Below are 12,335 nucleotides of genomic sequence, written 5' to 3'. Positions count from 1 at the left end.
CTTGTGGTGGGTTGGCTCCCTGCCCGGGATTGGTTCCTGCCTTGCGCCCAGTGTTGGCTGGGATTGGCTCCAGCAGACCCTCTCGTGACCCTGTGTTCAGATTCAGCGGGTTGGAAAATGGATGGATGGATGGATAGATTAAAAGTAATCCCCCCCCCCCCCCCCGATACTTTTGTTGCAGCCTGCTTCAGCACTTTTAAGACTAGTGGATGGACTTACTAAGTGTAATCCGATACCATACACTAGATGTGCAGAGAGCTCAGTTATGACAAAGTGATAAAATTAAGCCATTTAACACAAATGACAAAGTAAAGAATTTAGGCAGGAAAAGAGAAAACTGGACAACGGACAATCGGGTCAAGCTAAGCTTCAACAAATCACCTTCACTTGCATACCCAAGTACAGTCGACCTTTGCATTGCTTTTCAATCTGTATTAGGCATTTCCTGAGCTGTACACTCACTAATGATTGTTCCTCCAAAAGTCTACAAAGTAGTCTGCCCCCAACCAAGTTTCCAGTGAGCCTGCTAATACCCTAAGGAGTACAGAAAACATGCAACTCAGAAGCTTGCATTGTTACCAACAGGATGTATAGGCTACAGGAAGAACTTGAAGGATGAAACTTGCATCAAATTATTACACTGGAAATGAATAAAAGGAGGCACATTACAAGGAGTCATGGAACAGAACCAGTCAGCTACAGCAAAGCCAAAAAATAAATCATTTAAAAACACACACACGGCAGCATAACTGTCAAGTCTCGTATATTTGTACAGCTTATTAAGCTAACAATTTTTCCACTTCCCAAAAGTGGGAAGGCAGAGATTTAAAAGACAAGCTGCAAGTCATTCAGGATATAAAAACAGTTTTGGGGTGAAACATTTTGTTGCTTTCATGGCCACAACATGGTTATGCCAAGTATGTTTCTAAACATTGAAAATGTGGATTCTTGATCAACAGTACATCCAGCTGGTCAACTATCAGTATACTTGGTGTGTCAAGAAGGTCTAACTTATACAATTTTCTAGAGATGTATGTTTAATTTTACCCATATGGATCCCACACCTTAGACCACTCTGCCATCCTGGGTTGGCACATACCTTGTTCCTCCACATACCTCATGACCTTGATGGTATAATGGATGCACTAAGAAAAATGCACACAAACTTTGTCATCACCAGTAATAAAAAACTATACGGTTTTGAAGAAAGTTATATTTGGTCGGTCAGGTCTAGACACAGGAGAGATGTGACAAGCCGCAATTAAAATTTAATTTACGTAAGAAGGTTGTACTTTAGTAGGACTCATGTCATCAGATTTTAAATATATAACAGACTTTTTTTAGGACAGCCTTAATTTAATTTCCCAGCATGCTTATCTCCAACTTTGGACTCTTCTCAAATCCCACAAAGCACATTTTGAAGGAAATAAAATCTACTTTACAATATATTTTTTTAAATAAGCTTTAAGAATATTTCCAGATTTTAGGCATCACTGCAAACCTGAAATTGAACCTTCCAGGGCTGCCCTGCTGAGAGAGGGAATTTGATCCCTATTTGAATCTACATGTTGCACACTGATTGCCAAGCTAAATAAACCACATAATTCACTTTGCATCCCTCACTCATTTATTCACCAGCCTTGGGGAGACATTGGCAAATAAAGACTCAGCAGGTATGTTATAATCCCAACTTAAGTATACAACTCCAAAGCACAAACTGGCCAATAAAGTCCTTGTGACCGTGCAGATATCCAAGACCATTCTTCCATCATAACTAAACCTTCTAATACTACTCTATTCCCCGTCTAGCATGATTTATAGTGTAAACAAAGGAAGGAACTTAAAATTAATGGACATGTAAATTTGCTTGCACATCCACTTCCCTAAATTTCATTGCTCTGGTCCTGGATCTTGAAAAGCAAAACCTTAACCCAGAAGCAATGTCGACAAGTCAAGAAACCGCCCATACTTGGAGTATGTGCTATGGAGGACTAGTGTCCCAAAATACTTCACTACTTTCCCAGCCACCTCCGAGATGCCCAACAACTTAACACCATGTATTACAAATGTCACAAGGATTGACAAGTATCAAAAACATATACATTACTGATCACTAGTCTACATGTGCAGAATGTAAGCACTTCAGAAACAAACATTCACTTCAGCCTTTAAAAGGGTTTGTTTTCCTCAGCCTTTAGAATTAAAATACAAATATGCTCATACAGATCAGGAAAACAAAACGATAGAGAAAAAAAAACAAAAAAACAATCCAATGTTCAGCAAATCACAAATTTACAGTGCAATACACAGAGGATACCAGAATATACAACACATCCTGACTGCCCAATAGGACAAAGCACAATATAATTAGAGCTTATGACTTATAAATGTTTGAATGTCCCCAGAAAATTACCAAAAATTTGTATGATGCATCATGAATTCTAAAATTAGTGCAAACAGTTGTTCAGTGTGCTTTCACATATGGCCTTACACCTGACACAGAAATAAAAGAGAAGGCCCGAGTGGATTTTTAGTACACAAATTAATAAATGGATCACATTCTCAGGCAAATATTTTTTAGTGTATAGCCAGTATCAACAAACCACTTAGCATTAACACTCCATCCCACATCTACTTTGCATCTACATTTGGCATAAACTGGCTTTTGTGTTATGGCATCTGTCAAGTAGGACATTTTTGTAAATTAAAGGAACAAAGAAAGGTAGCTTAAAACAAATTAACATTACTCAGCACTAATTGCTAACTCTACATTGATCTAATAGGGGTGAGTGTGGGTGTAAATAGCAAAAGTGCCCTACAAAGATGTTTCCCACTTTGCACCCAATGTGGCAAAGACAGGTGCAGGCTCTGTGAGACCCTAAATTAAGCAGAAATAAGCAGCTATCAAAATGTATAGTGGTAATATACACTGCCATTTTACTGGAGTTCAATATTGACTTACCAGTTTTTTTTAAATATATTAGAGCTACAAAAATAGGATACTGGTTTGCATTGCTTCCTCACTGCTCCCTGCTCCAGCCCAAATATTTTAAAGGGATTTCGTGTTTGTTTCCTGTCTTTCGCCCTGTGTTGGCTGGGGTTGGCTCCAGCAGACCCCCGTGACCCTGTACTTAGGATATAGCGGGTTGGATAATGGATGGATGGATTTCATGTTCTCCATTTGGGATTGGAGTAGAAACCACAGTAACCACAGAAAATCCAGGAATAAAAACTTGGGTTAATTGGCAAACCTTAGAGAACCTGTTAGGAGGATGCTGCCCTAATGGAGACTCTACTCCATTTGGACTGATTCTGGCATTACCCAATTGCTGCCAGTATGGGCCCGGTTATGTTGAAAGCCTATAATGAACTGATGGCCCAAGACAGAACATAAACCCACATCTTTGATCTACTAGTTTTCCCAGTATAATTGAACATTCCTTTTAACACAGGTTCATGTGTTACACAACTATTGTCTTATTAAATGCTGACAGTATTTGGCACAAATAGCATCAGTTTTAAGTGTTAATATTAAAGTTTGCTCTAAATCCACAAAGAATAAGTGGTTTTACAAAATACACGTAACATTTTAAACTACTGATCTCCTCCCTTGACATTTTATACCAAACAGTATTACATCTGCATAATGCCTTGATGTGACTGACAGTCAAGTTATAAGTTCTAGAATGTTCTTGCTTTATAGTCATTTTGGTGTGTGTTCTGACCAAAGTGTGTGCGCGTGTATTTATTTACTTGCTTATGTATTTAAAGAGCTTCTGTAAAAAAAAAAACTATTCTCTCCAGGGAGGAAATTTCTATCTGTTCATTCTCTAGTAAACAATTTTTAAAGCTATTTGATAATAATTATGCCACTATCACAATTTTAAAATATAAAAATATGCAATATTACACACAAATTGACATGCATTGTGCCCTCATATAATACTTGTACATGAGAAACTCTGGATTATCAAAAACTGTCATTCATATAGTAAATTTTAGCTTGTTTAAAAGTCTATAAAGGACACACCCATCAGAATATGGTACCGGACGCTTTATAGATCAGTTCATAATTTAGAAGTGTTGCATGCTTTTACATAAATTGTTTCACATTATTTTTATTTCAATAGACTTAAAAAGAATACTACTTTTATACACAGTACTGAACATCAAGATGAGACAATCACTAGAAATTGGAATAAAAGTAATGAAATTTAAAATATTTCCACTTTCATCAAGAGTTTCAGGCTTGAGTGTGTCCACATATACATTTTTTTGTGCAGTTTACCACAAAGGCCTTCCACATTTCTCATTACAGCCATTTCCTTTAATTTTTGGCCACCAACATTTGCATGGAAAAAAAGGGAGAATGGTCAAACCTACAATAGATTTTTACAATCTGTGCAGTGATAAATTTGGCATCCCATTACTTGTTCTCTATGTAACATATACAATAAAGTAAAAGATTTCAAAGAAAAGAAAGCTTTATCAATTTGAATTCTTTCCTCAGTTAAAGGCTATGTATCCAGAATTAAGGTGTGGAGGTTTGTCCATTTAATCACATGAAAGCTGTTGAAGGCAAAGGTGGATGAGCTTCACTATTACATGCAATAATTAAAATAAATAAGCCAAATACAACAAAATGCATACCTACATGCACAACTCAGTGTATCAAATTCCAGAGGCCTTGTTAGCATCCCATCCTTGGTCTCTCACATCTTCTTGGACTGCATGTAGCCCTGTTCTATTGATCTGCCCCAGCACCTTTCCTAAGGGTTCACTGTAAGGTGCAGCATATATAAAAATGACCTCCAAGCAGTCTTCAGATTTACATTTCTAAGCTCTGTAACACTCTCAAACCCACTTTTACAGTTTAGCACCAAACTACTTTTTCCCTTAGGTCAGTTTGTGTTTTAACCTTGTGAGCCATAGTATACTTTATTTTGTATAGTATCAATAACCACCTCTGGGATTGAGGGATAACAGAAAAACTTTCTTAATTAAGCACTCACAATTTTGAATTCATACCACTCAACAAATAGCAGGAACAACTGTCATTTAATTAGAGGACAAGTTCAGGTAACTGCAGAGACTGCCAGAATTCTCATCTGAACAAGAAAATTGTCATTTGATGAAATTAGACAGAAATTCAGACCCACTGATCTGAAAACAAAACAAACTCTTTCAGGATTCATTAAAGAATTACTGCCTCCCTGGAATATTAGGTAGGGTTCAATGGGAGGATACCCAGGAAATACAACAGTGTTTTTTTTTTTTTGTTTGTTTTTTTTAAAAAGTTGACAGTACTTGGAAATTCCTCATTTGCCCCACCCAGACAGCTAGACTACACTATTGCAGCAATTTAATAGCAATATTCTACATGGACAAGAAGCTACTGGTTTGCTACTTAAGAATGATAAACCATCTTTGAACAGCATTCCTAAAAACACCAAGGCTGCAATTGCTACTAGACGTTTTCACTAAAACATGTGCAGAAAATTAAAATAGCTATCTGGGAATTCCATGCATTTCAGACATTACTTTCAAGGGACAAGGTCATGTCGACCACCTATGTGCCGAGAGGGTGTCTACAAAAGACACACCAAGAATAAGCTTTAAATAAAAGGAAACCGCAAGACCAATTTTTGTAAAGGGTAGTCAGTCATTTTAAATAAGACTATCACCCCTTAATGTCCCCTCGACAACCCTTACCCAAGGAAATGCCCATTCCCAAACCCCCTCCCCCAAGCTAGCATTTGGAATGTTCCATTAAAAAAAAAAAAAAGAAAATGTGTTTGCCGATTCATCATCCAACTTCTGTGGTTTGGAAAACATATTACTTCTATGCTGCTTACGTGCTGAGAAGTAAGAGGCCCCATCAATCCCATTCTTGATATACACGGAGGTGTAATTTGCATTTATGTGGCATCAGATGAATTCTTTTCTATGATTTTCCCACTTTTTTTTTTTTTTTTTTTTTTTTTTTTTTTTACACAAGCAGCACATAGAAAGAGTCAAAGATTCAGCCCATGTGCTAAGGGGATTAGAAACTCTTACTTCCTCTTCCTACAGACAATTCCAGTGGCAGTATTTTTAAACATCTGTATCCCTCTCTAACAGGGAGGAATGAAAACGTGTTGCCTCTCACACCTTTGTTCAGGTGACCTCCAATAAATTAACCATATGCAAGTCTTTATCCTCCTAAACTAATGTATTGCACATATATTAAGGCTGGAAATTGCAGTACACATCATTAACTCCTAATTTATGACTTTTGCAATTGAACTTTGTAACCCTAACCCTAAGTTGAAAATGAATTCTTAGAACATAGCCTTTTATAGTTACATTACCAAAATCAAGGATGCAACAACAAAGTCTTAGCAATATAACTTTTTTGTGAGATCTTACTTTTTAAAGCACAGGTTTTCAGCCATGGTGGCACAGCAAGGCATAAGAACAGGCTCACAGCAATACAAAAAAAATATATGATAATTAACAAAATAACTGCACAACTCTGAAGCCATTTGTACACCAGTATATAACTACAGAGAAAGCACACAAACACTAAAGATGTATTATAAATTGATGGACTTGGTGGTGCTTCTCCTTTGATGAAGTTACTCCTCTTAACTTTGGAACATAACCTCCAAATGGAAAGCAGATAAATATAACACCTGATGCAGAATCTAGCATCAGATAGTTCTATGTTTCAGGCCATGACCACTTGCATGTGCTGTAGTACTTTATAGAATCTGCAGAGAAGTGCTTGGGGTTAAATTTCTGACAGAAATAGGGCTCATCTGCCTTTTCTTAGGTGCCAGCAGGGCCATATTCTGCCATGCTTATCCACCGTTTGGAGTCGTGTACCAGGAAAAAAATTTTATATAGATAATATATACACTATTCATTGTATGGTGCTCTCTGCACTACAATTACTACTGTACATTAATATGTTAGTATTGTGCACAATGCTGCCCATCAGAACCATTAGAGTCCTATTTACATATATTAAAATGAATTTGAAGGTTGGAGGTATAAGAATGTGTGTGGATAACAAGCCAACCACCCACCAAATACTATCATTCAGAATTCTTACCGCTCAATACCTCTACACTGAAAGAGCACAAGTGTACAAAAATGCAAAAGCCACAGTAAGCACTAGCTGTTATCACCAAAAACAACCCTGGGCTGAAGCACAAGTCATCCTTTGACAGGTTAATAGAAGGCACTAGTGATAAATAAGTAGAAATACATTCAAGGTGGAAAACCAGAACCATTTCTTCATGCAACAGATCATAGGACTCTAGCAACATACGTATGATAATAGCTTAACCTGCAGGATGAGTTATTAGGACTGTTGAACTATTAGTCAGGCAAATGAGATAGTTGGATTGATCTCCCCTTATTTGCAATTTTGTAATGGTTCTGCAGGCTCTGGATGAAAACATTTAATGTTTCTGCCTATCTCATTTTGTTTACTGATGAACAGTACAGAGAGGGACTTTTCCTGTGGATATTTTTGAACCTCAGGTCACCTCTCTGTGAACTGACTGGAAAAGGCAATCCTATACAGGGACTACACCAAGGGAAATGCATCCTGCCGTTAAGAAAACAGTGAAAAGGAATGCCGTCTTCACAATTCACAAGAGGAAGCAGCAGACCCTCTGCTTCCGAATGCAGTGCTCACTACCATTAGAATTACACCCGCACCCACTCTGCTCTCCTTCCTGGCAATTATTACTTAGACTTATCATATGATGAACTGTGAGTTCAGTTTTGGGCCACTCTTTAAAGTTAATGTTATAAGGAAAACAGAACAGTTGTAATTTACTATCCTGAGCCCATTAATTGAAAACTGAACCTTCAGAAATTAACTGAAAAATGCATTTAGCATGTGTGCGCTGTTTGCATGTGGCTCAGGAGACATTAAGAAAACTGCAACACTCATTCTGCAACTACACTAATCTAAAAGCTTCAAGACTCTTTTCTTAAATGTACAGGAGTTCCCACTACTATATAACATGTTAGGTGGTACTATAATGTTAAAAAAAAAAAAGTCATCAGCTAAGAGCTTGTCTTAGCAGAAGTTAGGGCTTGGAAAATATAATGATAATCTGTTAATCTTCAGAAAAAAAAAGTGATTAAAAATGTATAGTTTTCTTGAACAGAGCCATCAGAAGAACAAAAATGTTTTGCAGACGGCCAAGTAGTGTTAGTTTTAGGTGTGTCATAGCCAGCGGAAAAAGTAGGGCAGGTCTTTGTGAAAAACCACACCCAGCCTCAAGTGAGTCACCCAAGCCAAGCTGTACAGCTGAAAAATGCAGTGCGTCTCACTTGTAAACTGAGCCTCTCCAGTGTTTGCACAACCTCACTGAAACATATTGCTGTATGCTCAATAAAACACTGTGTTGGCTAGTGTTCTATATGAAAGGCACCATATGAAATGATAAATGATGGACATTTTCCTCAGGTAAAAGTTCAATCTGTGATTGAAGCTAAGAACTTGCACACAGACTTTCAATTAATGTTTTAAAAAAATCATCATCCAAAAATCATGGCATGTACATCCCAGGGTATGTATGGGGTAGATGGAAGGGTTCTATTCTACATCAAGTATTAGTAAATTGCTAACAGCAGGATCTCTGAGCTTAAAATCGATAAACAAAGATATCTATTCACTCACAAATTGTCAACCTAAACAAATGAAACTACAGTTGCATTTACAAAATATTTTCAATACATAGAGATCTGCTCATAGCTGCACAAAATATACTGCATTCCTTTTTATTTCTGAGAAAACTAAATGCAGGAACCTTCAACATATCCAACAATTTTAAGCTGTTACCAACAGCATATTAAAAAGAAAAATTTAAAAACATTCACACTTTCCACCCTAAAACAGCAGCAGCAATGCACAATGTTAGTCAGTCACCCGAGGGTGAAGGCATCTTCCAAATACACAATAAAAAGTAACATCAATAAGGCTGACTTATTTAGCAGTATTTAACACAATATTAAAAGCATACAAAATCTTCCAGCCAAATTCTCAACTCAGATATTGTAGGAAAAAGGAAACAGCGAACCTAAACTAATGCTTGCAGAATATGAGGCAAGGCATATAAGAATCAGGAATGTAATTCCATACCACCACTCTCCACAAGGTCAAGGTTTTGGGGCAGCCTTACCCCTGGTATAAGAATAATACTAATTCTGCAAAATCTGTTACTCCATCAACATGCGTTTCACATCTTGAAGTTTTTACTAACTGAACTTGTGCAATGTATTGATTCACTTTCTAGGCCTGCATTTTCCAGTAGAGGGCAACTGCCAGCCTTGCATTTATGGCACAAAGCATAAGCCGACAAAGGGAGGGACACGGACGGACGGACGGACGGACACACACACACACACACACACACACACAGTCAATTTAGAGCCCTCAGTCAGCTTAAACAGATCAAGTTCACAGACTAATAACTGGCATTTTCAGTTTCACACCACACCCTTAACACTGTGGTCAAACATTGCATTACAACATATGGGAGCCACAAACAGGCTCCTGCGAACATAATGATGAACAGGACATTGTCATAGCAAAACATCATCTGTCACCTAAACTCCCATCTAAAGACCCAGAAGCTTATTTTTGTGGGAACCACCAACATTACAGAAAACTTGGAGACAAGGCTATAATTCCAAGTTTCCCCTGCAAACCAATGCCTTTGTGGAGCTCTACTGGAGTACAGAGTTACAATTTATCTGTGTAGATGTGCCACTGGACAAATTATGCCGCACATTGCCAAAGTGGCAGACTAATTGTCAGCAATATCAAAAACAACATTAGAACATACTGTATTTTCAGACCACAAATGATGCACAATGGAGGTCAATTGAGGCAACAAACTGAAGATCATTTAACCATCACTGTCTGTATGGTGCAATACCCACAGACAAAGAGGAGTGAACTAAACTGTCCTTTAGTTTAGCTTCATATCCTTTTACTACTACTTGGTTAATCTGTTTGGCAGTATCCTGCTATCAGTGTTTTATAAATTTGACCATGTTAATGCACTTGGTATGCACAATTTTGGGGTCCAGATGTGCTTCATGTTTCTAAACGAAAAGAACCATGGTAGTGAAGTCTGGTCAAAATAACTTAGGACCCCTCGTTTTATAAAGGCTAATGGCACGTTTAGGTACCCATGTCTTATTACAGCAGAGACACACATTAAATACACAACAGGCTAAAAAAAGTTCCAGCACTTATTTATTCAAAAACATTCTCCATTAACTACACTGACAACCACACAGAAGCAGATTCCTGACTTCTGATGTAATCGCTCAGTGCCGAATTAAAAAGGTGCCACGACAAAACAAGAAAAGTAACAGAGGTGGGCGGGGCAAACTTGGGTTAATTAGGAACACAATTAAGTGTTCTCCAGATCCTATCCAATAAGAGGCCATGTTTAGATTAGCCTAAAATTCCCCGCTTGGGCTTTGCGTTTCCCACTGCTTTCATTTTTCTCCCCCTTTCTCCTGTTGCAATCCTTTGTTTCGTGATAGAATGTCTGAAACTGAAAACCGATCATTTGTGGTTTTATAGTTTCTTCAAAGCGGCCAATTTCGCGAATGGTCTCTGAAGGAAAAAAAAAAAAAAAAAAAGTAAGGAGGGTGCTTTTGAGTGAACCAGTTCAGTCAACCCCATGTGGGGCGCGCACACACACCCCGACAGCCCCCCCAAGGTGCTCAAGCAGACTCGCGAATAACCACAAGCGCACGAAAGGATCCGCCCCGCATACTTCTGGGCAAGTTTCGGAAAACTCAGACTGGAAAGGCGGGGGATGAAGGGATCTGGACTCACTTATACTGACTGTGCTGGCACTTATACAATCCCAAAAAGGTCGATATACGCAAAAGGAATGTTAGGGGAATAGTTTAAATGATGGCAACTTTGTCTCTAGAGGTATTTTAAACAAAAACGTGCGCAGTGCTTAAAAAATGAATTGTTCAATTCACACCGAAAGGCTCACAGAAGCCCACCCCCCTTCACTCTCTCTGCCTCCCTCCCCTCTGTGCAGCGATCCCAACAATGAGGGCTCGACAAGTCACTGTCAACTCAGATTACAAAAAAAAAGAAACGTAAAACTGGGTCGATGCAAAAAGGGGGGGAGGGCTCTCAACACAGTTTACGGCACCCAAGGTTAGAGCTGTGCAAAACCTCAAAAACAACACACCAATGAAATCTACTTAAGCAGCATTCATACACCATACCACACATCTAAAGAACCTGCCAGCATTACTTTCAACAGGATTTCCAAAAACAAAGACTACAAATGCAATAGTCCGTCCGCAGCGTACAAAGTGTAGCAATCTTTTGACAGTTTCAAAGTATAGTTTTTAAGAATGAATCTATTACGAAACCCCGGCACTGCTACATATGATTAAAACCATGCGCACACCCGGCCACGCCGGTCATGCCGCACTTCCAACGCCTTGAAGAAAGCAATAAGCGGGGTCCTAATTCACACTTTCCTTAAGGAAAGGAAAGGAAAAAACAAGCGGAAAACGTCAATGGAGTAGCCGCCCCGATATGAGCAAAGCAACAAACTTAATTCATTAAGCATCATGTGATACTAATGCAAGATTTTTTTCCCTACAGATTATTTTATTTAAGTTGCAACACAACGTGCAAATATGAGACCCCCCCCCCCCTATTTCTTACCTATAGACACCAACTTGATATTTTCTCGGTCCAAAAACTCCAACGCCACGGACACGTTCTCCAGCTGCATCTGCCTGAAGGTGGGGCGCTGGTTGTACTTGCGGAACATCTTCTTCTGGCTCAGCACCTCTAGCAGAGCGATGAGCCGCAGCCCGTCGCTTAGGTCGGTCTGCAGGTTGGCGATACGCTTGTTGACACATTTCAGATGTTCGTTGCACCAGCGGGTGAACGTGTTTTGCTGGATCTTTTTCCAAGGGGCATCCTCGGCGAGGTCCTTCTCTGTAGCGGGCATCTCGGCGTCCTTGTCTGTGTTCGCAGCAGCAGCAGGGCTGGCGGCGCTCGACTGGTTCAGCCGTGGGTGTGTACTACTCATTTTAAAGGCTCTGGTAGGTTGGGGGCTGTAACACTTCCTCAAAACTCACTGAAGTCTAAGAAAAAGGAGGGTGAGAAAGAGAAGGGATTTAAAGTCGCAGTCGCAACATTCCACATTTACAGACGCTCAACTTACTTTGAGCGCTTCCACGTCTTCCAGTCGTGCCACAGTAAAAATAAAAAAAACATACAGTCACTGACAAAAAGTTAATTAAAAGGAAATAATAAAAAAAAAGAAATC

At 38.8% G+C, this 12,335-nt stretch overlaps 1 protein-coding gene across 3 annotated transcripts in view; it reads right to left on the bottom strand.

Moving 5' to 3' along the window:
* The window catches only part of flna (filamin A, alpha (actin binding protein 280)), a 106,494-nt gene that overhangs the window by 57,182 nt on the left and 36,977 nt on the right, over positions 1-12,335 (bottom strand). For all 3 annotated transcript variants that reach the window (XM_028813244.2, XM_028813246.2, XM_051934280.1), the window contains exon 2: positions 11,723-12,150. In XM_028813244.2, coding sequence (XP_028669077.1) covers positions 11,723-12,095 — 373 coding nt within the window. In that variant the 5' untranslated portion in view covers positions 12,096-12,150. The remainder of the gene's footprint in view (positions 1-11,722; positions 12,151-12,335) is intronic.

Source organism: Erpetoichthys calabaricus, chromosome 11, assembly GCF_900747795.2.
Source record: "Erpetoichthys calabaricus chromosome 11, fErpCal1.3, whole genome shotgun sequence".
In the NCBI taxonomy this organism is placed as follows: domain Eukaryota; kingdom Metazoa; phylum Chordata; class Cladistia; order Polypteriformes; family Polypteridae; genus Erpetoichthys; species Erpetoichthys calabaricus.
This window is presented reverse-complemented; position numbering and strand designations above follow the sequence as displayed.